The sequence below is a fragment of the Lissotriton helveticus genome, chromosome 2_1 (genome assembly GCF_964261635.1).
Source record: "Lissotriton helveticus chromosome 2_1, aLisHel1.1, whole genome shotgun sequence".
NCBI classification, from domain to species: Eukaryota; Metazoa; Chordata; class Amphibia; order Caudata; family Salamandridae; genus Lissotriton; species Lissotriton helveticus.
This window is the reverse complement of record NC_136059.1, coordinates 1,685,553,889-1,685,580,471: the sequence shown is the minus strand read 5'-3', so window position 1 is coordinate 1,685,580,471 and position 26,583 is coordinate 1,685,553,889. Positions and strand designations below refer to the sequence as shown.

At 41.6% G+C, this 26,583-nt stretch overlaps 1 protein-coding gene across 3 annotated transcripts in view; it reads left to right on the top strand.

The window, feature by feature from the left end:
- KIAA1958 (KIAA1958 ortholog) overlaps nucleotides 1-26,583 on the top strand; it is a 291,070-nt gene that overhangs the window by 158,672 nt on the left and 105,815 nt on the right. The window contains exon 5 of one of the 3 annotated variants that reach the window (XM_078676639.1): nucleotides 21,782-21,865. The exons of 1 other annotated variant lie outside the window; for it this stretch is intronic. In XM_078676639.1, the coding sequence (XP_078532765.1) occupies nucleotides 21,782-21,865 (84 nt within the window). Of the gene's footprint in view, nucleotides 1-21,781; nucleotides 24,846-26,583 lie in introns of those variants that run through there. One more of the 3 variants, XM_078676637.1, reaches the window with a different exon arrangement.

The window sequence follows — 26,583 nt, the reverse complement described above, 5'->3', positions numbered from 1 at the left end:
ACTCCAGTGCCAAATGACTATACCCTACAACTTCGCTCCCATAACAGTCCCCTGATATTTATTGTCACCACATGGATACTTATATTCATTTTTGGTGTTTAGTCCTGTAGGAGACAAATACTGGAAGGAAGTTGTCAACTGGACACTAGAACTGATGGAGCAAAACTCCCCTTTGAACTTAGAGAAGTAATTTAGGGAGCAAGCAGCCATGAGGACATTTTTTTCCTCACTTCAATGTCAGATTATAAAGCCCCCCCGCCTCCACGGTTTTCAACATGCAAACTGTGGGCAGAATTGAGTGGTGGCAAAACAGTGAAACGCTATTACACACACCAATAGGGAGTAGTGTTGTAATGTATGGTACAATTCATGAATACAAAAACTGCTACTTTTGCACAGAGATGACCTGCCCTCCCCATAACAGCAGAGATAGTAACACCAGCAATGTTTAGGTCCAGGAGAACGTGACTGAGGTAGTTGTTTGTTTTCATTGACTAATGTCTATCTGCCACGCTTGCTGGTCACCTCTTGATGCTTAAGGTCTTGCTTCTTCCTTTTTCTTCATAAAAAGCGGGTGTGTTTTGAGGAACATCGGAAGCATGAATCTTCAGTAAATATACAATAATAAGCAAGAAATAAGTATACCCAGCCATTTTAGTTTCTCATGCAATAAACTTGAAGGTTTTAGACACATTATGGTTTTGTATAATTTACCATTCATTTATTACCTTTTAATTTTTGGTCTGGAAACTTAATCCAAAGCGTACATAACTTTTAAATCTTCACAACTTCAACGATTGGGTATGGCTTAGTCTGTTATGTGTACCTCCGTCTGTGTCTCATTTGTGTTCCTCCCTCTGTGTATTTCTGTTTGGAGTGCTGTTACTGCAATCTCAGCCTGACCCATAACCATGTGCACCCACTGAGTAATCAATTATTCCATAGCCAACTTTCTAGTTGTTGTTATACAACTTTTGGGTAGACCCAGTGCAAGGTCCTGTGGTTTCTTTTTCACTGGTCGGGCAAAGGACCTGGGAAACTTGTTATAAATAGGCATGACTATGTCATATGTTAGAATTCCACCTCGCAGGCCCTACATCTGGGACAAGAAGCTGCCAGGACTGGGTATATGTTGAACAACCGTTTAAGAGTATGGTACGTGCTATGTAAGAAATTGGATAGCTGAAGCTTAAGTCTTGATTTCTGGAAGCTGTGGTTGGTATGATGCAGGATTTGCTTCCAGTCTCCCTTTGTTAACGTGGTCCCATATTTGACAACTATCTCTCATGAAGGTCAGACAAATCAGTTTTTTCTTCTATGAAGTCCGTATAGAGTAGTTTCACAGCCCATCTCCTGTTTCCCATGGGAAGTAGTAAGTGTAGTATGTTCATTGTGAGTGATTGTGAAAGCATTCCCTCTTCCCAAGTTAAATGTAGGGTCGCAACCATTCTCCCCTATACCAAAATTGCCCTTGGGCACAATTCTACAGTAAATTCTGAAATGTTTTGAGGGTATCCTCACTATAAAAGTCCCCTAGCATTCAGATACTGTATGCTTTCCACAACCAGTATGGCATAGACCGTTTCAGCAGCTGTTTTTCTTCATCCAGTAGTGTCTAGCAAAATTATATTAGCCTCGTCATGATTCATGTGGATTCCCAAATATCAGAATATTTTTCATTGCCACGTAAGAGCATGAGATGGTACTGCAGTTTGTACTTCAACCTGTGGGGATTTGATCGGAAATTCACAGGATTTAGTCCAGTTTAAATTCAGGGCTATCACTAAACCGAATTGAACCAGGGTGTCGATGGCCTGATTAGACCTGAGGTAATGTTCCCTATGTGGATTAAAATGTTGGCCTTGTACAGCGAAATAGCATGCGGTTTGCCCTATATGTTTATGCCTAGGTTTTTCCTCCGAGTCTGCACTAATGTAGCTTTGAGTGCTATTACATGTACAAATATTAACAGGGACAAAGAACAGCTGTGTCGGGTTTCCCCTTCCGGTACTATGAGTCCAAAACGGTTCAGCCAGATTGGGCTAGTGATACTAAGGATGAAATTTGATATTATTTATTGGAGCTATTGCTGTTTTTCTCATTCATTGTCAATGCTGTATATTTGTTCAAAGGAGCCAAATGTAAAGGTTAAGGCATTTTGGCTCATCATCTTCCTGGGTCTCCTCTTGGTCCCTCAATGACACCTAAATCCAGACAATTTTTATCAGCCATCTTAGACCTGTTTTTATCCCATGTGTCTTCTAACATCAATTTATTAATGGACCTTCCCAATTTTAAACCAAAACTCATCCCCGAGGGCACAATCCTCTGCCCTTTAAAGGTAATCAGCATGGCCTTTTTTCTCAATCTGTGGAGTCAGAAACTGGGAAGTGAAGGCATTGACTATGACCCAGTCATTGAACCCCCTGCTATAAGTATTGTGTGCATGTATTGGTTTTAAATGGGATTTAGTTGTGTAGTCACTGATTGAGTCTGCTTCTTTGTCTCTTCCCTTACTCACTGCAGTATGCCTGTGCACATTCAAATCAGATGTTATTCTGGAGAAAACTGTCCATTTCCGAATATGATTCCACTAAGTTTGGCTCCCATACAGTGGATTTATCAGTTGACTATTTGTTAAAGCGATAGCCTACCATTTCTGCCGCTGTCTCCCCTTTTCACTTGTCCGTGTGTCTGGGTTGGCCAGGCCTTCCTGGTCTACTAAGCCTGCTTCTCTTTTGTCCTCTTGGGTTGTCGTTCCCATGGTTGGTCTGATTTCAATCAGGTCTTTTGCCCAGTCCCAGTCTTCCTTTTGTTTGTCAAAAAATAAAGTTAGGTCAATCTGAAGTATTTTTAGTCTCGCTGGAAACAAATGTATGAAGAGTTTTCCTTGGTCTCTTATTTTCCACTTAACTTTTAAGAAGGTAGTGTGGTGTTGTTCCACTGACAGAGTATAATCTGGAACTATCATGGCCATAGTATTTTCAACGAGAACGTTACTTACTTTCCCCTGTCTTGAAAAAATAAATGTCTGGCCATTGTAGTGTGCCTGATGGGAGATGGTATGTTGCCACTCTGTGTGCTCTTTCCAAAACATGGAAGGTGGAGGAACCCTCTGACGCAACATGCTGTACAACCATTTTTCTAAGTAGGGAAATATGTCTTGTCGCACTGTTTATCAGCTAGCGCCACCACGCGTACATTATTTTGCCAGGAGTGGCCTTCAGAGTCCTTCGTGATACACTCAAGAAGTTGGACTAATTCAGTAAGTTCCTTTGCTTGTTTTTAGAGTGTCTAGTTGTGTTTTACCGAGTATGCCTTTGTTGTGCTTAACCTTGTAAGTAAGTTTCTGTTGGTCATGGTGCAGTAGGTTTAAGTGCACAACACAGTCGATCTTGCTTTCCATTGCCTCTGCTGTGGTCATGATGTCTTCCAGGTTTTTGTCCAATTAGTCATGTGTGTCTCTTCAACCCAGGTCTTGCTCCTGCGTCACCTCACCATTTGGTGCGGTGGTTGGTTCGTCTTATCAGTTTCATCTGGGGCTCATGAACCTGATTCTGGCCTTTGGTAGCCATAGGTGTACCAATATTTATACATACAATTTGATATGCAAGCTGTTGTTTGTATTAGTTACAATGAAGATTAATGATTTCACAATATTAGCGGTTCGAAGAAAGCTCCTACAAATTCACTGTGGCATATTCGCTGTCAGCTATTCAAATGTATGTTACTTGTGTGTGTGAGGATCACTTTCCGAAGTTCAAGAGGTGAGAGTTTTAAAGCTATTCATATCTTGTCAGATCAAAAATCTCCTTCTGTAGTGTAGCTCCTATTTTCCCAATAGGCTCTGCGCATTGGAATAGTGCCTACAGCAGTAAAGGCCTAGGCCAGACGTTAACTAGGTCTACTACTGTCGATACTAGACTTAATTTTTGGGTTTGCCAGCTAAGCTCAGAGTTCGCTAGAAACTTTCTCGAATGTTCAAGGAAGGATTAACTCCCCTGATTAGACAAGAAGGGATTTAGTTTCTGACAACCATAGAACATGACAACTTTGCTCTCCCCTAATCAAGAGTCAATCTCGAGAGTCGTGTGAGCACAAGGCAATTATTTTACTCAGTCAGTACGTGCATTCTTAGTCTCATCAGAATGTAGAGAAAAGGAAGAGACGGGCGTGTTCAATAAAAGATGTTATTTATTGATCAGTCTCTTTTCTCGTACAAGAGAAATGGATCGATATTATTGCAATACTTATAGTTAAGTAAAGTGCATACATTAGAAGCAATAGTATAAAATAATACTGTAAAAACATTGATATGGTTTCTGAGCCATATGATGTTTAAAATGAATAAAATATATTTACATACACATATACATTTGACTAAACGTACTCAACTGGTGTTTCTAAATACGCCTACCCCGTGTACCTGACCTAAGTCTAATGCGTGGGCGGGAATAGAAAGTTACAGTTTAGTTTAAGTTTGTTTTTGCCAAGTGAATAACTAAAGAATTCTCTTGCAGGGGTTATTCAGTTCTGTACCTGGAATTTAGGATGAATGAGGAATGGTATCTCTTTCTCTGCTCTCGATATTCCAGGCTGCCTGCGAGGGCTGCCCAGAAGCGCCGGTGCTGGGTCTCTCGGCTTGAGATAGCAGCGCGTCTCTCAGCGCGTCAGGAAGGCGGGGCTGCTGGCTGCGGGGTCTGCTTCTGCTCTCGGCTTCGGCAAGTATGGCTGCTCCGTCTTGTCACCACGCGTGTGTTTGCATAGGGCAAGGTCGGCAATATTTATACCTTAAAGGTGCCGGGATTGACGTAAGGATGGACATAGGTACGTCAATAAAGATGTCATACGACTTGCTCGTTAGCACATTCTTTACTAAAGTTCTCTGTGAAATCAAAACAATGGCCGCACGGATTATCCAGGTTGTCATAGGTTTGATTTGTTATGAGAACGTCGTATGCCTTATCAGGGGCTGGAGGAATATCGCTTGTCTAATTAGATCTCAAGCGTTATGACCTAATCAGATAACACGTTCCTGTGCCGTAGTGTGACTGCGTCAGATAACGGTATCTGCATCATGGGGAATTTCTTGCCTCATGGGCTGACTGTTAGTTAACTAGCTAGTAAGTTTAACCAGAATAGGGTCAGGAATAGGGGGATCGAATCAGAACCTATAGAAATACACGACACCCACTCCACGCTAACTATGGTCATATCTACTAATCTATGCATAGTATAACATAGTACAACATACTATAGAGTATAGTGTATACCTTACCACCCCAAAATACACAAAATGCATTTCGAAATTTTCAAATATACTGAAAAATTGCAGTCATATATATTGTATGCACTTAAGCTATGAATTAAATGCAAAAGTAAACACGCATTGTTATGCATTATTGCTTGTTGGTATATGAGAAATACACATGAAATGGCTCTTAATATGGCTATACAGAAAAAAGTCGAAACCATTTCATCACATAAAATCTATTGCGAACATACCAGCGGGCAGCTAAAGTCTATAAAGTCTATAAAGTATCTAAAATAGAAATCTTAGTTCTCTAGGAATAGTCTCTTACTTTAAGCAGAAAATCAGTGTCCCGGGAAAAAATATATAGAAAAATATTTTAGGGGCTTGCTGAAAAAAGTTGCTGTCCGTGAACTGGATTGTAATTGTTCATGTGACTTTATTTTTAAAGTTGAAGGCCGAATTCAGGGAACGCCGTGTGCGAGTTAACTCAAAAGTCTCTATTTCTGTTCCGGAGAGAACATCATATCATTCAGGCTTTCGAAAAAACTGTCAACAGCTTCATGGGAAAGTTCCTCTAAGTCGGAAATAGGGGTAACCATGCATTCATGCGCATGATTGTCTCCATTGACATTCTGATTTGCATTGCTGACAGAAGGTCGTACCTGTTCGATGCTGCTTTCATCTTGAACTTCACTACTCTTCAATCGCAGTGGTGAAGATTCCAGGAATGCCGTCATCAGAATTGGCAGCCTTTGAGGGCAGCACAGTGCGTGAACCTTGGTAGGAACCAACAGTGTATCTGCATCCACTGGCGCATCCGATTGTAGCGTCAGACAGGTGTCTAACACGCATTCTTCTCCGCATAGCAGACACCTTAGTACAGGTAAAACACACCTTTGCCACATTGGTCGAAATGATAGAAACCAAGTCATGTTCAGGTCTCTAAGCCGGGATAGTCCCAGGATTTTTGATATCCGGTCCCGGTATCCAATGGCTAGGATCGTATCTTCCATTGTCGTGAGATTTTGTTCTGTGACATGGGTTGCCATAACGAAAAATAAGGACTAGGAATAGGATTCCTGCAATTAGTCCTAGGATCAGGGGAAGTCCGCCAAAAATCGAATGGACGAAGTCTGGAAAAATACCCAGTATGGCTTTGAATGGTGTTAATGCCATCGAAAAAACTGTCTTAAATACCTTTGAGACCCCTGTGGTATCAGAAATATTTAAGATTTCGCTCAGGATTTCCGCGAAATGTACGGGGGAATTAGTTGATAATAATGTATGTATCTCTGCAGTCGTCCTTGCGACTTGTAGATCATACGTTTCTTTAGATGACGTGAGCCTTGTAGGCGTCTGAAGAAGCACTGTTTTCATTCTGCTTAAAGTGTCTATTCGAATAGAAGTAATCTTCAATCCGGGCCATACCCTTGCCTCCTTGTCTGGAAAGGAGCTGGGAAACAAAGAACGTCCACAGCACTTGACCTTCGCCGTCGTAGTGACGAGATAAGGAGTACCGGGCATAAGACTACAGCATCTGCGGTCTACAATAAGAATGTAACTCCCATTATAGAGTCTTTGAAAGAATGGTTCTATTTCAGTTGCAGGTGCGCCTTGCTGGTGACATGAAAGGTTGTATGAATTCCCTTCACAGGCTCCGTGCAAACTAATTCCGTTACACAGAAGCGTGCCGCTTAGTGACATAGCACAATTGTTGCCACTAAGAAACACTTTCTGTCCTTTGTTACTGACACATGCATGTGAATAGGGCAGGTTCCATGTTGTTTTAAGGTACCCCTTTCCCAATTTCTCGTACATGCCAGCCTGTATATATTTTTGGCAGTATTGAAACCTGAAGGTTGAGATTGGAATATTTATGATTCCGTGGATTATCCATTCACTGACAGGTCGTTCTGACATTGTCAACGGTAATCTTTCTAGTTTTTCAATGCTCAAGATTGTATAATCAGCACCCTTCTGCGCCATACCGATCTGTCTATCAGTAAGGTTAAAGATTTGGAATAGTGACGTTGTATTGATTAAACGCCAAGGCACATAGCCTGAACGCAGATTTTGTAACGTCCAGCCAAGCTGTACAATAGAACGCAATTGTGACTGACCATGTTGTAATAACAGTAAGTCTTGCGATAATATATCGATTGCTGACGACACAATGCTGTCCAATGAAAAAATTCTGGAGGACAGAGTCATTAACCCATTGTCCACTACAGAAAGTGATTTTTCCAAATTAATACGGTCAATTTCCCGTATTCTTTCTGCTGTCTCAATTTGAGTAACCTTCCAGGCCTCATTGTATGCTGCATATACAGAGGCTGCTATGAAACGCTTATGACGCTGTTTGCGTGGTCCCAGTATGAAATCACGCAAGTCAGCACCATCAGTAAGTAAAGTTAGGTGTTGCTTAATTTCAGGCAGTGTGGAAGTTTGTAGCCATTGAAGGCATAATTTGCCCACACTGTAGGTTGTTATTATCCCTGGGTGATGTCTTTGGGGATATCTAGGGTCTGGCCTGGTCATTTTGAAACCATGTGTTTTATTCAGGAATCTATCTTGACAGTTATTTGTATCTGTGGGCCAGATCAACCATTGTTTCCAATCAGGATGTGTTCTGTTTTGGTTAAGTATATGGTTTATGTCTATTTCTTCATCTGTTTCAGAGTTATTGCTAAACATTGTTGGCTTTGGAATAGACAGGTTATTTAAATCTTTGATTTTGGCTAAGCCAAGACAGGTGGTTTGTTGAACGGTGTCATTTAAAAATATCATTTGTTCTGGGATCATGCAGGCTCTAAACAAAGCTTCTAAACCCTGTACTTGCCATTCTTTTGTACCCCAAACACTTTTCAAATCAACATGTTTGTCCCAATAATCAAATCCAAAAGTATTCATTTTTTCAAAGAAAGAATCTGAATATATCAATTTTGTGTTGGTTATCATGGTTTTCATCCCTGTCTTGTTTGACAATTTGTAATAAAATGTTTCAGCATTAGTTATGTTAAAACCTGAAAAATATGAATATTTGCCATATACGGTTCTAGAGCTCCCTTTTGGAGGTGTAGCACAATGTTCCCATTGATTAAAATTTAAAACATTTCTAGGTTGTGCAGATTTATGCAAGAAATGGTTACCATAATGGTTATAGCAGTACATGCTGTCATAATTTGTAGAACCCTGCAAATAATCATGTTTTGTAAATTTAGCAGACATTACTAAGTCAGACATCATATTGTTTATACTTTCAAAGTCCCAATCATCAGCAAAAGAGTTTGGTTTTGCAAAATCACTCAAGGAGATCTTGATTTGGTGTGGATATTTCAGGATCTCGACCGGACCATAAATTTCATAGTCAGTGTTGTCCCAGGCTACCCCACCAGGTATTGGAATTGCTGTGAAGTTGGCTGAAGAAAGTTCTGAAGAAAGTTCTCGTTTCTTGACGTGTGAAGATGTGTGTGGTTTGAGGACCAAGTTGATGTTCTGACTTGCTGTGTCCATTTTAGCATATTTTCCCTCAATGAAGCGTCCCAAAGTAAATACCATGATGAGCCAAAGTATGAGGATAAATGCACCAAAACCCACCCAAAATTCAATCCATGGAGAAACTAGATATGTTTCTTTCAGTTGTTTTAAAAGTTCCTTCGCTTTGTCTTTAAAGGATTTTGATGATGGCTGTGTCTTTTGTTCGCTGAAGCCTTCAGAGGAATCATCGAAGTTGATGAAGTAACCGGATGCAGTTCTGTCAATTGTTCCAATTGGTTCAGGATTTTTGTTTCTTGCATTTTCACTTGGTACTTCTGTATAGATTGGTGTGTCTCTGCTAAATGTCTTTATTTGGGTTTTCAGAGGTCTAAGTTCTATTGCATTGTTGCATAGTCCTTGTTGTTCTTCCGTAGGCGTTTCGAATGTGATGAGCCTCTTTGATAGGACCTCTGTACTGGTAGCAAACCTTGGTGTTCTGCTACTTATTGGGAGTCCACTTGGCCTACTGTTTGTTATCGGCCACATGTTGTGGTTTTACCAGGTCGATGGATACAACTCGGTTCTCCTTTTTTCCAGCAAGTGGCGGTAGTACAACTGATCTTGTCCCGTTGACAGACAATACAGGAACTGCTTTTCTGTAAGAAGGCCCAAATTCCTTCTTTACCGCGATCTTCTCCCTGACTAGATCCCCGACTTTTGGAATCCAGACAGGTCTTGCTGGGACAGGTGGTGATTCTTCAGTGGTCGTTGGCTGTTGTTTCAACTGTATGTTGCTCAGGTCTTTTCTTGTTTTGTTTAAGTCCTGCAAAATAGCCAAACGGTCTTTGACATCAAAGCTTTTTTCTGTTACCACTGAAGTCTGACTATCAAGGTCAGAGATCAACATCCTAGTTCCGAATAATAATTCGTACGGACTGAATCCCTTCAGAGAATTTCTTGGCAAGTTATTAAGACTACGTTGGACACTTATTAGATGTTTGACCCACCCAGCTCCCGAACCTAATATCCTTTCTATTATAGATTGCTTTCTGTCTTGGTTTTTTCTTTACACCATCCCATACCCTCAGGAAGGAAGTGAGAAGATTCCCGCTGGGCTGTGCTCATTTGGCCATTCTTTCCCCCCCCAGGCTGGATTGCCTGAGTGAAAACAATGGTCGAACGTAGCATGCTCTTAGCGTATATGCCATTTAGACTCGCAAATCTTGTATAACAGTCCGGACGTCAGCCGAGTGCTGTGGATCTACATTATAAGTGGGAACTAGCCTGTATATGTTAATCGCAAGCCATTCTTTTTAGTGGTGATGTTATCTGCCTTGATACGACGAGGTATTAAACTGCTTCTCTCCCCACTGCGATCTCTGTTGCAGTTTGGGCAGTTTTTTACAAACATGGTGTAGTGCAGGCTCATGCCTGGCCACCAGTACCGTGATTGTAATTCCTCCAGAGAATCTTTTAATTTAAGGTGTCTGAGACCCTCGCCCATGTGTGCGTCTGCGATTAACAAGTTTCTCCTGTCCATGTTTGGAATCACTCTATCCCCCACTCCAGGGATTCGAGCAAAAGGAATGGAGTTTGCATCTATGATGTATGTGTAATTGAGTGGATAGTTGATCGGTAACGCCGAGCAGTCGCCTTTTGATGACGTTTTTACTGCCAGCAATGTTTCGCCGTCAATGTATTTTAATGTACGCTTTTTCCGATCTACGGGAGCCGGTTTACTGGCTGCCGCTGCGGCTGTTTCAGCCAATGAATTCCCTACAACGTGAACGCCATCACGCTGGTGACTCAGTGAGTGTGTCACGTGAGTCTTTGGTAGTTCTTTTTTCAAAAGAGCTACCTGTTCCCAGAGCAGTCTCTGCTTTATTGGTGCATCCGTGTCATCTTTGTAATCGTTCTGAATCCAGGTCTGCAAATCCTTGTTATATGCTTTGACGCAGAAATATGAATCTGACACTATAAGTGTCGGGAATTCGCGATCCGCATTATCTAGCGCCATTTTCAAAGCTAATATTTCAGTTTGTAGTTCTGAATTAGTTTCTACTGAGTGTGTTTTTGTTAATAGAGGTCTTAGTTTACCTCCGTGCCACACTTCTTTTGTAATCTCACATGTGGGATTGTATGCATGTTCTCCCCAAACGGAGGGTTGAGCATGTCCGTCTGTATAGATTACACAGGCGTAATGTCGTAGAGGCAGAATGTCGATTGGCAGAGGATACGTTTTTTCATATTTTAGATTTTTTAATTCTTCTAGTTCTGGATCAAAGAAGTAATATACTTTGTCCGTTGTGATTGAATTTACCCATTGTAACCATTCTAGATCCAATGTTGTTGTTGGTAAATTACACGGTGTTGTTAATGCCTCAAAAGCTGATTCTGCTGTTCTGACTGTGATATGTCTACCGTCAGCTATGTCTTTTTCTCTAGCTATTGCCGTTTGAACTGCTTGAACAATTTTTCCTTTGTTGTTGAATCTCTGTTCAGCTTTTGTGTACAATTGTGATTTGAATGCAATTGGTACCTTATCTCCCTCATTAGAGGTTAGGTATGTGAATCCGTATCTCCCTGGGATGACTCGGATCACAAGGTTGCGTGTATTATCACGGGTTTCTAATTTTGTTTTAATTAGCATGTCTGTTTGTAAGGATCTCAAAACTTCTGTGTGTGCTTGAGTCCAACTGGATCTTTTAAAGTCTGGTTTAATTAGATCGTAAAGGGGTTTGACCCTTTCTGCGTAATTTGCAATGTAAGTTCTTCCGAAATTTAGGAAGCCTAGAATTGACTGTAGGTTTTTTAGTGTTTTAGGAGCTTGGATTACGGCACATTTCTCTAGGAAATTGTCTGCCAGGCTCTTGCCTTCACTTGATAACTCATATCCTAAGAATAGGACCGTCAGATGGGCAATTCTGGACTTTTTGAAGTTGAATTTGTAACCCTCTGCAGCGAAACCAAGTATTATGGTGTTCACTCTTTTCAAGTGAGTTTCCAAGTCATCATCTGTTAAGTAAATGTCATCGACATAAGATAATGCTTCATCATCATATAGTTGTAGTAATTCTGTTACTCTCGCTGAGAATACCCCCGGGCTGTTCTTGTACCCCTGGGCTAACCGACAGAATTGTTTTTGAGTGCCATTTACTGAGAATGCAGTTAAATATCTGCTCTCTGGTGCTATGTTTTGACAAAAGAAACCGTTGGAGATGTCCAAGGTTGTTTTGTATTTTTTGCGCACTATGTTATTCATTAGTGCAGCACTGTGTGAGTTTTGCACTGCAAAAGTTTTGCAACATGTGTTAAGGTGTCGGTAATCCAAAACTAGACGGTACGAATTGTCTGGTTTGGAGACCGGAAATAAAGGATTGTTCATTTGTGAGGTGCAAGTTTCAATCACCCCTTGGTATTCTAGCTGATCTAGTATTTCATTTACTTGTTTTTTAGCTTCTTGCTTAATTGGGTACTGCCTTTGTGCAGTAGGTTGTGATTTTAACTGGACTTTGTGAGGAGGAGAATCCTCATCCCATCCTACATGATTTTTATATAAAGCAGGTGCTAAGGCCACTGCCCACTTTCTAGCAAGTGTATATTTTTTATGAATCGGTATTTGATTCGAGAAGGCAGGCATAATTACTTCTTCGCCATGAGGGCACTCCCTGACAAACTCTGGTGGCCAGTCTTTTTCAGCTAGAAGGATGTCATAGCCCTTGGATAGGTTATCCCAAAATAGTCCCCTTATTTTCCTAGTCTTATCTCCCTCTATACGTAATGTTATCTCGTATATTTTGTGGGGCTTGCTAACTCTGGTATCTGCAGTTTCCACTTGAAGGTATTCATTCGTGTCCACTGTCTCCAGATGATTCATAAGGACTTTGCGAGCTATGCTCACCTCTGCTGCGCTGTCTAGCATTGTCTGAGCCCATTCTCCGTTTTTCAGTTGTGTCCTCAGTATTCTCGGCATTGTTAACTACCTTGATACTGGCTACCTTCTTTTTTGGAAATTGTGATTTCTTTTTCAGTTGAGCAGGTTCCTTGTCTTTGGACTTGGCGTGCTCTTCTGATCGTCCTCTTCTTTCCGATTTCTGCGAGGAATTCTGAAAAGATTGAGAGGGACGTGTATCAATGTCTTGATATCTATCAGGTTTTTTAATATTATCCCTATTTCTAAGGTTATATCTATTCCCAGAGGGTTCACTCTGAGGTGACCTTTGTCTCGGGTTTGGAGATTTCTCTCTTCGCCTAGGAGACCTTCCTCTGGACTGGAATTTCTTTTCTTTAGGATTGGATTGTTTATTTCCATCCCAGTTCTTTTTTGGTGAATTATTATTAAAAAATATTTTTTCTGGACTTGTAATCAGTTGCGGTTTTACTGGTATTCCACCTAGACTATCTCTGCCTAGTTCTTCATAGGATTTTTCTATGATTCTGGCAATTTCAGCTGGTTGGTCTGCTATATCTGTCTCTTTTAACCTCTGGCGGATCGCCACGTTTGCTGCTTCACCTTTTATGTTGGCTAGTAATATAGCCGAGACCTGCTTGAAGTCTTTTAGTAATTTCATACCAAGAGTTAAAGCTGGTTCTGGACCGTATTCATCTTGAATTTGTTTTAGCACATCTGGTATCACCGAAATGGATGGGACACCGTGCGTTTTTGTATAGATGGAAGCAAAGACTGTACCCCAAGTGTCACAGTCCTCAATGTGTGGTGCGATTCCCATTGGGAGACATATAGTCAGAATCCTGTGTTTTTCTAATGGGGTGGTGTCAGGAAACACCGCCTCTATTTGGGTAATTTTCTGTGCCAACCAGAATGGTATCTGTTCCCGTTTAGCTGGAACTTTACCTAGGCAGGATTGGATGTTCTGTGGTGTAATTTTATTTGTGTTCCCCTGGTGAGGGGTCAGCTGTGGAAGTTTAATCGCTGGCTGAATTGTTGAAGTCCGCATTACATACTGAACTAATTGTCTGTGAATTTTTAGTAGTTGTTTTAGCTGTATTAACAGCTCTGCTGCAGGCATTCTTTCGATGTCTGGATGTGGTGTGTATCCGGCTAGGACCGGCCACGTTGCTCCTGGTCTTCCTAAAGGACCGAGCCTTGTAATGTGATTGTTATGTATTAGGGCGCCATCAAATAAGAGCAAATGCTCTTGGAATTTGAGTGGTACTTCCACCTCCTCGAAAGGAGTGTACTCATTAGGAGGTTCCTCTACTTTGTAATAGTGGAAGTACTTTGTTACAGCATTTGCTGCTGGAAAATTTATCCATGTATAGTATACCTCTGTCTGCCGATATTCGTGTGCCTCGATTACGAATATGACTGTGCCACCTCTAGGTGTCAGTCCATTTTCTATAAGTTTTAGAGTTATAGCTCTCCTTTTGGCGACCTGGATGAGTATTATATCCGGGTCTGCATCGAGTGCTGTAGTATCAGCTGCTGCTATTTCAGTAGCTAATCTAACTGCCTCTCTTTCTTCATCACTGTCTCCCATTTTACAGACAGGATGGTATTATGTTTGTTTGCAGATCAGGTTTCTTTATGGAACAAAGATTAGGTGCACAATATTTTGGAACTGTTTTATCCTTCAACGTTGACTAGACCAAGAACCATACATAGGAGTTCCCTCCTGCGAGGTTTTGGAGGATATTATAACCTTTCACCCACTCCAGACGTCTTTGGAGTATTTAGGAAAAGGGGTCTGAGTGAGAAAGCACGACTGAGTTACTCTAAATGTCTTACGTTAGTTTTATCGCCCTTTCCAAACGCGTTGGGCGCCATGTAGTGTAGCTCCTATTTTCCCAATAGGCTCTGCGCATTGGAATAGTGCCTACAGCAGTAAAGGCCTAGGCCAGACGTTAACTAGGTCTACTACTGTCGATACTAGACTTAATTTTTGGGTTTGCCAGCTAAGCTCAGAGTTCGCTAGAAACTTTCTCGAATGTTCAAGGAAGGATTAACTCCCCTGATTAGACAAGAAGGGATTTAGTTTCTGACAACCATAGAACATGACAACTTTGCTCTCCCCTAATCAAGAGTCAATCTCGAGAGTCGTGTGAGCACAAGGCAATTATTTTACTCAGTCAGTACGTGCATTCTTAGTCTCATCAGAATGTAGAGAAAAGGAAGAGACGGGCGTGTTCAATAAAAGATGTTATTTATTGATCAGTCTCTTTTCTCGTACAAGAGAAATGGATCGATATTATTGCAATACTTATAGTTAAGTAAAGTGCATACATTAGAAGCAATAGTATAAAATAATACTGTAAAAACATTGATATGGTTTCTGAGCCATATGATGTTTAAAATGAATAAAATATATTTACATACACATATACATTTGACTAAACGTACTCAACTGGTGTTTCTAAATACGCCTACCCCGTGTACCTGACCTAAGTCTAATGCGTGGGCGGGAATAGAAAGTTACAGTTTAGTTTAAGTTTGTTTTTGCCAAGTGAATAACTAAAGAATTCTCTAGGAGGGGTTATTCAGTTCTGTACCTGGAATTTAGGATGAATGAGGAATGGTATCTCTTTCTCTGCTCTCGATATTCCAGGCTGCCTGCGAGGGCTGCCCAGAAGCGCCGGTGCTGGGTCTCTCGGCTTGAGATAGCAGCGCGTCTCTCAGCGCGTCAGGAAGGCGGGGCTGCTGGCTGCGGGGTCTGCTTCTGCTCTCGGCTTCGGCAAGTATGGCTGCTCCGTCTTGTCACCACGCGTGTGTTTGCATAGGGCAAGGTCGGCAATATTTATACCTTAAAGGTGCCGGGATTGACGTAAGGATGGACATAGGTACGTCAATAAAGATGTCATACGACTTGCTCGTTAGCACATTCTTTACTAAAGTTCTCTGTGAAATCAAAACAATGGCCGCACGGATTATCCAGGTTGTCATAGGTTTGATTTGTTATGAGAACGTCGTATGCCTTATCAGGGGCTGGAGGAATATCGCTTGTCTAATTAGATCTCAAGCGTTATGACCTAATCAGATAACACGTTCCTGTGCCGTAGTGTGACTGCGTCAGATAACGGTATCTGCATCATGGGGAATTTCTTGCCTCATGGGCTGACTGTTAGTTAACTAGCTAGTAAGTTTAACCAGAATAGGGTCAGGAATAGGGGGATCGAATCAGAACCTATAGAAATACACGACACTTCACTGTCCCTCTGTCCCTTGACCAGGATTATAAGCCTTTGTGTACATTTTAAGATCTACAGGGATGCCACCTCCCCTCGTGCAGTTATACTTCCAGGATGATGGATTGATTGTACATTGTGTTCTGGTTTGCAGGTTTTTCAACATACATGATGGGCATCCTGTCTCGGGCCCATTTAACGAATTGTACCTCGAATTATACTGAATTGTTAATCAATTGCACTTTGTCAATGGGGAAGTCAGTGCTGCAGCTTGTGTTCCTATTTTCAAAGGAGGAATGAGGAAAGCTGCTCGCAAATAGTTACAGCTACTAGGCACGAAATCTCAGGGATGTGGTAGTGCCAGGGCCCAAAGTATTTCACAGGGGTCGACTGCAGCTGGCACCACCCAAATGTCACTTTAATCTGTAGGTTTAAGTCCTAGGTTTATCATTTTATTTATGAAGTTTTATAAAGCGCGAACATGACCAAAACTTTGGTGTCAGAGAGCTGTACAACCTAATCAATAGCATCAAATATACAAGGAGCAAAATAAAGAATATACAGCATGAAAAGATAATACAAAGAGACATAGTGAAAACACCAACAACGAAATCAAATTGGCATGGATAATCGCCTCAGATAGGAAGTAGATTATTCCATAGACACATTTTTAATTTATTTTTTAAAAGAGCGAATGAAGGGATGGTCCTGATCTCTGGGGGAAGAGAGTTCCAAATTCTTGGGGCAATTCCAGATAAAGATCTCTTACAGGTTTTCTTTCTGTCAAATGTTTGGGGTTTCAGCAGTAGGGAGCATGTACTACGAGAAGCTCTATTCCTTCCGGATAGAACCAGTTTCTGAGCCAGGTAGCGAGGAGTGTTGTGGTGGATGGCTTTGTACGTCATGCATGCTATTTTTAGGTGGATCCTAGATTCCTAAGGTAGCCAGTTCAGAGAGTTGAGGGCTGGGGTGATGTGACCATATTTCTTTATGCCTGTGATGAGCCGTGCAGCCGCATTGAGTGTAGCCATCAGCGGTGCTAGTATTTTCGGTAAGCCAATGAGGGTAGCATTCCCATAGTCAAGTTTGAAGATCACGAGAGCCTGAACTGCCATCTTGAGATCTGCATTGGGCAGGAAAGGTTTTAGTTTTCTTATGACGTGGAGATGGAAATTGACCCTTCTGGTTGTGGTGCTGATGTGGTTCAGTATGGAGAGATTGTTGTCCAGTGTTATTCCTAGGGATTTCGCTGAATCAATGATAAGTGGGGTAAAGTTCAAGGAGGTGAGTAGTGGGAGCCAGTCTTTGAAGTTAGAGGTGGGGTTGAGAGGGGAGATAAATAGGAATTCGGTTTTGAGGGCGTTAAGATATAGGTGGTTAAGTGGTAACCAGTGTTGAGTTTTGTTCAAGATTTTATTGAGAGTGCTGATGTCGTTAGGCGAGGTAATCTTCATGTACAATTGCGTATCATCAGCGTACATATAGGAGGAGATGTTGGAGTGTTTGAGGATTTCAGTCAGGGGTTCCCTATGAAGATTAAACAGGGTGGGGGAAAGTGAAGAACCTTGGGGAACGCCGATAGTGACCAGTGTCAGATCGGATAAGTCATGATTGATTAGGACTCGTTGCGATCTGTTTTGTAGGAATGAGCATAACCATTTTAAGACAGTATCAGATAGACCCATCCTAATTTCTAAGAGGTTCAGGAGGGCTCATGTTTGACTGTGTCAAGCGCAGCAGATAGGTCAAAAAGGATTAAAAGACAGGATTCATTATGATTGAGAAAGCGTAAAGCATCGTCGACAATGTGGACCATGGCAGTTTCAGTACTGTGACCTGGTCTGAAACCAGATTGGCAGTTGTTGAGGAGTTGGTGCTGGTCAATGTGATTGCAGAGTTGTTGATGAACACAATTTTCCAGGAGCTTGGCTATGGTTGAGATACTTGAAATGGGACGAAAACTGTTGGGATCAGAGATGTTCGCATGACTTTTTTAGGATAGGTGTTATCATGTTTTAAAATTATATTAAATAGTTAAATGCTCCACTAAGAAACTCCTCCAAAAATATACATACAGCAGCCCCATATGGTGGACTCTCATAAGTAAGTGCTGGTATTTACAATTACGTGCTGAGCACCAGCAAACACAGGCACAAAATAAGTGCGTGGCTGTGACGCAGCTCGCCTCTGCCCAGCACTGCCACATTATCCTCGGATGGCAAGTTGCCAGACAATTCCAGCCTTGCCACTTAGTGGGGCTTGCAACCCGGCAGCCAGATCTTCTTGGGCGGACAGCACTCCTCATCCAAGCTGGATCAACAAGAGGTTCCAGGCCCCACCTCTATTCTGTCACAGTGCTTCTGCCTGCGGCCCGCAGGTAGACCTGAAGAGCCAATCTTCAGCAGCTCTTGTTCAAGATCCTAGGCTGTTGCAGGAGGGCATTGCTCTTATACTAAAAGGGCCCCGCCCTGCTGGGGCACATCCACTCACCAGGTAGTCGCTGCCAGGCACTCGCCCACGGGTCCCAGTGAGTACTACTTCCCACAGTTCATTTTCCATCATTTTGCTAGGCCTCGCTCCAAGCCTCTTGATGTATTTCAGCTGTCTTCCTGTACCGGTTTAGCAGTTAACAGGACTCAGTAGCGGCCCTTCAGTCAGAAGAAGGGGAGTGGGAGACACTAAATTATTTAATCGTGCTGCATCTATGAAAGCTGGCATCTCGCCGTTTGGAGCCAAGTGAACATGTTGCGTTTTATTGTGCTTGACCAGCATCTGTATTTCATTGACATTTGTGTACTGCCAAATGCACTTTTTTTTAACTCTTTTTATTAAACAAGCAAAGAAAAAGAGACATTACAAAAAGGAAAACAAAACCACAGGTGAGCCAATACAGTCATAATCACACGGGTTAGTATGGTTAGGTACAATATCAATTGTTACAAAATTCAGCATTAGGATCATGGGGATTCCTACGCTTCTAATTCCAACCTTGGCATAGGCGGTTCACAGATCTCGCCTCGATAACTGTTCCAGCCCCCCATATCGTCCCCCACTTCTTCGGGCAATCCCTGTCCACATACACTGTTTTCTCTCTAAACATGCACCAGTCGAGATCTTCCGCCCATTTAGTGACTCGGGGTGACTGACTGGCCCCCCAGAGCTGAGCTATATTCCGTTTGGCCACCATGTAAGCCAGCGTCACCCATTGTTTCTGGTACCCATTTAGATCTGTAGGATCCCACACATTCAACAGACATCTTTGAGCTTCTGGTCGTATCTCCAAGTGCATTTTTTATTCAAAATGTATAAAATTATATTTATTACAAAACAATATTCAGAGTTATGTAGCCAAAGGTTGAACCTCCCCCTTGATGTCCACAATTTCACTTTGTCTCCCAACATCCCTGTTATGATACAGGCAGCACTTTTTTGCTCCCCAGGTAGGTTCGTACTATATATCTACTTGAACGGGAGAGGAGCTGGAGTAGTAGTGCATCTTGCATGTATTGTTGGAACAAAGCAAACGTGCCCTATACAGTAGCTCCTAGCCTTCTCAGAGCCCTTATATTGCAGTGAAGCTGCAATCTCGCTGTAGGTCGACCTAGCTCTGCCCGACTCCTCATGCAAGTTTGGAGCTTTGAAGTGGTGCTGAGCATGTTGATTCACTGAATAGTAATATTGAGTTTTCAAGATATCTATAGCAATTGTCAGAAGCCTTTATGTGCAATCTATTTCAATGATGATTTGCATATATTTTTGGTCATTCTGAAAATCGACTAGCTTTTAATAACCGATGGGGTCGACAAGCTCCTATTTTAAATCCCTCCGCCCCACTACATTCTCTGCTGCGACCAAAACGGTAAATTATTGACACACACTTTGCTCCCACTAGGAAACTCAGGTCAGCAAGCAAACATCTTGTTATCGTTCCCAGGTTCAAAAGGAAGAGATGGGGCGGAAGACCCTTTTCATTTGCTGCAGCTAAACTGGAATTCCCTCCCTGATGAAATTGCGGGGCAGAAATCATACTTGCATCACATTTCCCATTTATTGTATAGTTTGATGAGTTATCATATTGTCTGTTTTTTCATTCCTGCTTCTGTTCATGTTTTTTTTTAATATTCAATAAACTCAAACTAAAAAAAATAAAAAAATAAAAGAAATCATACTCGCTCTTTCGAAAGGTTTTAAAGACCTGGCTGTTCCCTTAGATGTTGTTCAGAGTGTGTCTTCTCCTGCCTGCACATTGCTCTGTGGTTAGCGCCTTGATGCCCTTGGGCTAAGTTAGCGCTTTAAAAGTCTAATATTCATTAATTAATTCATAAAAGTACAGTGCAGTGTATGTCTGCTATGTCTTGGTTGCAGCACTTTTGTTTACTGGTAGGTACACAGACGCAAATGAGCTTATATAATACATGCCGTTCTCATTTCTGCATGTTATAGGTAGAGTATGGGACAATATAATGCAGTCTTCTTTAGGCCATGATTCCATGTCTGTTATGTTATCTGAGTAAATTTTCATTTTTTTAATGCAATCATCTTGAGATGACTGTTTGTGGTTGCTGCTGAATGCCTAACCAAGAATGAAATGTCCTCTATGAACACAAGGGATCAAACTGAATAAACTTGTAACATTCATAGGTTGTAGTATTTTATCCAGACATCGTGCACAGATTCTCACGTGGCAAGGGATGTGTTACAGTTGACCGACACCTCATACAAGATACATCCACACAGAAGGGATCACACTTGAGGGGTGCAATGTTCTTTCTCCAGACTGTGATGAGTATGGAAGAGTGACGGACAGATGAGCTGCAGGTAGTCTTCTTTACTGTCTGCCACACAGATGAGGTGGCATTGCTCAACATAGGCACATTTGCCTCGCCCAGTCTTAAGCAAAAGGGATTTGAGTCACAAAATGTTAAGTTTACCACATACTTTTCTTTATTGGTTTCCCCCAGTCCTACTTGTGAATATGAAGCCGGCTTTATGTGTGGTCTGACAATTACATGTCCTCTAGGGGGGTTGGGGTCACTAGAATTGGAAATCCTGGATTTTGTTTGCTTGAGGGATGTGTAGAGCAACATAGTAAGGGCTAGTGAAAAACTTTATGAAGCCTATCCATTTGTGGGGTCTTTTTTTTCCATTTCGGTCAAAAAATTACTCAGACAACAACTCAGTTGTGGTTTTTGTATCATTGATTGGAAATGCGTGTATTACTTTTAAATTAAAGCATTCTTCCAAGTTCCAACTTGTTGTACACTCACCGCTTTGTAACCTGAAACTGTTTTCACATTTCATCGCTTTATCCTTTGGTGAATCAGAAGGCACCTTACGTACGCCCTTTTTGCATGTAATTGTGAGTGAATATTGTGAATCAGGAGGATACTTGTTCAAAAGTGAGAAAATCACTCCATCTGCATCATACCTGTGTGTCATTTGCTACAAGAATTTTGTATTGAATTAAGCGTGTAGAAGGTATTTAAATAGTCTATTCATTGGAACCAGTACAACATCTGGTTTCACAAATGAAGTAATTAAGAATGGATTTAATGGCAACACTAATTGGATGCCTGCTTTTGGCAGTGGAATAAAAATTAAAAGGCTTTTGTCTCCTTATTTGTTCCAAAAATATAAAGATCGTCTTTAATCCCTAGATTCCACAAATCTACATGCACAAAAAGGTGCAACTGTGACATGAGGAGTTCATTCTGAAATTTGTGGGCCATGTTCTAGCACATCATTTGTGAAACTACAGACGTTGGCTTTTGAAACAAGAGCCAGGTATGTAACACTGTTTTATGGCGATCTTAGAACAAAAAACAAAAGAAATTTACGTATTAATATTGCCCATCCTAAATTGATCCCCATCTTTTTTCTCTTTTTTTATTTTGTGCTTACTTTTAGAGGATGACGAGGCAGCAGCTGAGCTGAGCCGAGAACAAAACGAAAAAACTATTAGGAGTACTCAGACGGCCCTGCGGAACTTTCGAGAGTTTATCATCTCTAAATATCCGAATGAGCTCAGGGAGATTTACATGATCCCTTGCAAAGAACTTGATGCCTACTTAGCGTCTTTCTTTGTTGATGCTAGACAGAAGGATGGTTCTGAATATGAGCCGAACAGTTTGGCCAACTATCAGTGTGGTCTTGAGCGGTACCTTAAGGAGCATAGGTATGGCTACAGCATAACCAGGGATAAGGAGTTCAAGAGATCCCAAGATGCTCTGAAGCAGAAACAGGTGGAGCTTCGGTGTAAAGGTAAAGGGAACAAGCCACACAAATCCATGAAGCTTACCTTCGCTGATGAGCTCATTTTACGGAAGCGGGGCTTGCTAAGCCGATACAATCCCGAAGGGTTGCTGAATCTGGTCTGGCTGAATAACACTAAAGCCTTCGGACATTGCACTGGGTTTCATGGGTCAACACTCAAGTGGGGGGATGTCAGGCTTCGGATGCTGGAGACAGGGCTGGAGTACTTGGAGTGGATGGGCCAGGAAAGCCCAGATTCCAAAATCAGGCGGGCTGGCACTGATTGCCGAGTGTATGCGACTCCACATGCCCCACAGACTTGTCCTGTTCAAGACTACAAAGAGTATGCTCAACGACGACCTCCAGCAATGCGTTACGAAGATGCACCTTTTTACCTTTCCATAAAGCCTGTTGTAAACTTGGCAGCACTTCACTGGTACAACTGCCAAGCATTGGGTAAAAATAAGCTTGCTAAGATGGTCAAGACAATGTGCGAGAAGGGCAACATCCCTGGTAGAAAGACCAACTTCAGTGTGTACCAGAGCTGCAGTACCCTCTCAGAAGCACAGAGTAATCAACTGGTGCTTATATGCAACAATTTGAGCCAGCAAGCTGCTCAGTCCATGGCAAGCCACTCTGGGCCTGGGAATTTCATTGTTTCTGCCTCCTATGACTCGTCTTCGGACACAACTTGAAAACTGACTGCAGTGTAAATTTTTTGAGCCGTGAATTACTCCCGGCCTACATATGAACTGTGATTGTATGTACTGTCCCCTGTGTTAATTCACTTTATAAAAGTTATAAATATATAATATATTTTTTCTTTTTTTTACAAATAAGTTAATAGAGATAGTTTAGTACTGGTACTAACATAGTTATTTATACCGTAGAGTAAGGACAACTCTTTTTACTCATAGACATTAACTGAAACCTTTACAAAACATGTACGGTCTCAGGCAACTAAAGGTTGGAAGGATACTCCATTGTTTTATTCTTTTTGTTTTTAGAATTTTATCGGTTTGTTCATTTTTGAGGAGCATGATGGTTCCAGCGTCATTTTCAGATGTTTTCTTTTCTTCATATCGGGATGCCCCTCAAACGAGTTTGTATTCTGCAGTTGCAGAAACCGAAATGGATGCTGGTGGTTCAGACCTTTTGAAGTTATTTTTTGAAGTTATTTGTAAACTTATTTTGTCAGCATTTTTTCATCTTGTTATTCGCCTGACTGACGGAAGGATTGTTCTAAAATCGGAGGCGCTTCTCAATTTAGTTTTCACTTACAAGCAATATTTCCTGGATTGCGAAAATCTTATGTATTGATTTTAACGATATGCAAATGATGACATGGCATAAAGACTGTTATGAGATGTACCATTAACTATTGTAATTCATACGTTGCTTATCTGAGTTGTGTGTTCACTGCGAAACTTAATTTATCATGTCACCTCTTTTGAGTAATAACGTATTCCCTAGCATGCAAACTATAACATAAGTCCACAGTCTAGTGTGCTGAGTGAGTTACAGAACCAAACCAAATCATAAAATGGTTTTGTCCTTGCGAATTTGAATTCTGTATTCTTGTCTCGCAAATCAACTTTATAGACACTTTACTAGCCAAATATTAAAGAATGCTTTATGCCTAACTGAATCACGAGATGAGCTGCGTCGGCCAGTAGTTAAAAGATTAGTCTGCTCATTATCTGTGCATAAATGGCCAGCAAGATTCTGTCTCACAAGTCATGTAGACTCATACCTTCTGTGACATCCTCAAATTATTAGGGGACTTTCCACAAACCATTTTCTGCATATTGATGATGTACCAGGCTTTGTTTAGAATTAGAGAAAGCATGCTCTCATACCAGTGGAGCTCTGGCATTTCCAACTTCAACAACCAACCAACTCCCATGTCTCTTTGAGCTTTTAGTCAGTTATTCCCACAGCTGCCTTTTTATTGTTCCTGTAATTTACTTTTCTTTGTCTACCATTATGGACTCCTCCCTGTCGAGTAGTCCATTCCCACCATTTAGCCCTTCACTACCTTGAATGCACTAGAATGACACTCCATCCCTCCTGCACCCATAAGCTACTTATTGGTCCCTCATTTGACTCTGGTCATTTACTGCTTCCTCTTTAACAATTAAATACCTGTAATCTCTCCTTTGTCTGACCAGACCCATCCTTAGTCATACATTTCTGCTTGCCAGCCATATGCTGGTTTTCCAGGAAGTCTTTTTTTTAGCTCTCACCTACAACAGCGCTTTGCCCTGCGTTCTCTCTTGTGAGACATATTGTATACACCAAGGGGCTTGCAGCTCACCCATTGCTTACCATTCGTTTCACTCTTATTTGCTGCCTTGTAATTGGGCAGCATACGCCAGTGTCACCACCCCTTCTTCGGCTGGAGGACGGAACAAGTACAGATTGCTTCAGCTTGACTGGTGTCCTTCTGCTGATGAAGGAGCTATTCTTTTTTCTATAAATTTTTTTGTGCTGCTCTCCCTTCCTCCCCAACTCATGAGGCGAGACGTAAAAAGCGCTAAGACCCAGCCAGTGCTGGCCATGTTGCAGCACTTTTTCAACAGTCCCATTGCCCGTTTCCTCCCACCTACTCTCCTGTTGTTCTTGTTGACCCTTCCACCAACTCCTTCCCGTTGTCCCTGTCATTGCCCACGCCCAGAGGGGGGAAAAAGCACTTCCAAGCTCTTTTATTAACTTTTTTTTGCTTTTATCCATGCTGTACAGCAGGCAGGCTGCTGTACAACATGGCTAAAAGACATTGGCAAAGCCAATAGCTCTCGCATTGGCGAAACCTATTGGCTTTTTCAATGATTGTTATGGGAGCCAGTCTCCCTGTGACTCACACAGCCCCCACCAAGCAAGAAATACTCAGTCTGCTATCCAGCTTCTGCTGCTGGGTTATTATGTTGTTGGAACATTATCTTCCCAGTCCTGCCCTTACCATTCATTGTTTTCTTGTGTGCCATTCCTGTTGGTTTAATGGAAACAAACCATTACTACAACTCACAGAACATAAATGGTCAAACGAAAGGTCAGAATGGAACAATAGTGTTCCATGACTTGCAGCTAGGTGGTAACTTTGTCTGCACCCATATTCTGTGTAAAATCCGTAATAGAATCGGTGCTCTCTAAACAAGTGCATTAGAGTTGGTATCAAAGCATTGGTATTGTCGAAAAGATGTTATTCAGAATTCCTCTGCAACAGTTAGGTGTTGGATATTCTCTGAGGGCCCGTTTCATGTTGAAGTTGTTCTGTTGGTCAATAATATATTTAAATGTCAGTTGACATGCTAAAGCTGGTACCCTTCCCTATGAGAAACTTCTACAGTATTCCGGATAAGGAAACACTACAGAAGGAAAACAAATAAAACACAGTCACCGAGTATATTGCACATGATGCCTGTTTAAAAATAAAAACAGATACCTTTCACTTTTAGGCGGTGGGCTAAAATAAAGTGTTTTCCTTGCCTGTGTTGCACTCTAAACCACTGTTGTCTCTGTGTACAGCGCCAACTGTGTAATTCCGGCTTTCTATTTCATTTATGTTGTTTACAGAGAGAACAAATAGTATGAGTCTCAAAGGCACACAAGCCATGGATGACAGACTCCAAGCCATTAGCCAGATAAAAAGTGAGGTCGTGTACAACTTTCAAGAAGGGAGGAAGGTGCTCTGAATGGAAGGGATAATAAAAAAATGAACATTAAGATAAACTGATAGATTCGCCAATAGATAGCACCAATGAGGGAGGTTAAAAGACAAAAAGGACGATATACAAGTGTACCGTTGAAAAATTGTACTCTTCGCTCGCTGCTGACAACAAGCATTGGAAAGGGGAGTAGGTTTGACCCTCGCATTAAAGCACTGGCCATAGCAATAAAAATGCCAACTGCAGTGCAAAACAATAAACAAAGGACTGCTGTATGTGTGCAGTGCAATGATGAAATCATGGAATGTGTACTTTTCATATGTAATGTCCCTCATTATTTGTGATAGAGAATGAAGGATAGCCAGTAGAAAAGGTGAGCCTAAAACACACCTGTGGGCCGATTTAAGATGTGATGGACAATCTCTTAAACCAATGGCTGAAGGTTCTTGATCCAAGGAAGCCAGTGATTTATGGAGGCTGAACCAAAGCCCCTTATACTATATATCGAAAACAGTATGTTTGCTATAAAAGACACAAGTGTCATTACAAACCAACCCTATGAAGGATTGATTGATTGATTAATTGATTTTAGCTTTTATATAGCGCATACTGTCACCCTACGGGCATCCTGGCGCTTAAGGAGAGACTACAAGGGACGTAGAAGAGCAAGGCAAGAGTTGCACACAGTCAATCAATTGGAGAGAGAGCTACTCTGCCAGACCTACTGTAATATACAAAGATAGACAGACAGATATCTCCCAAAACATTTCAGAAAGTGGAAAACCACATGCT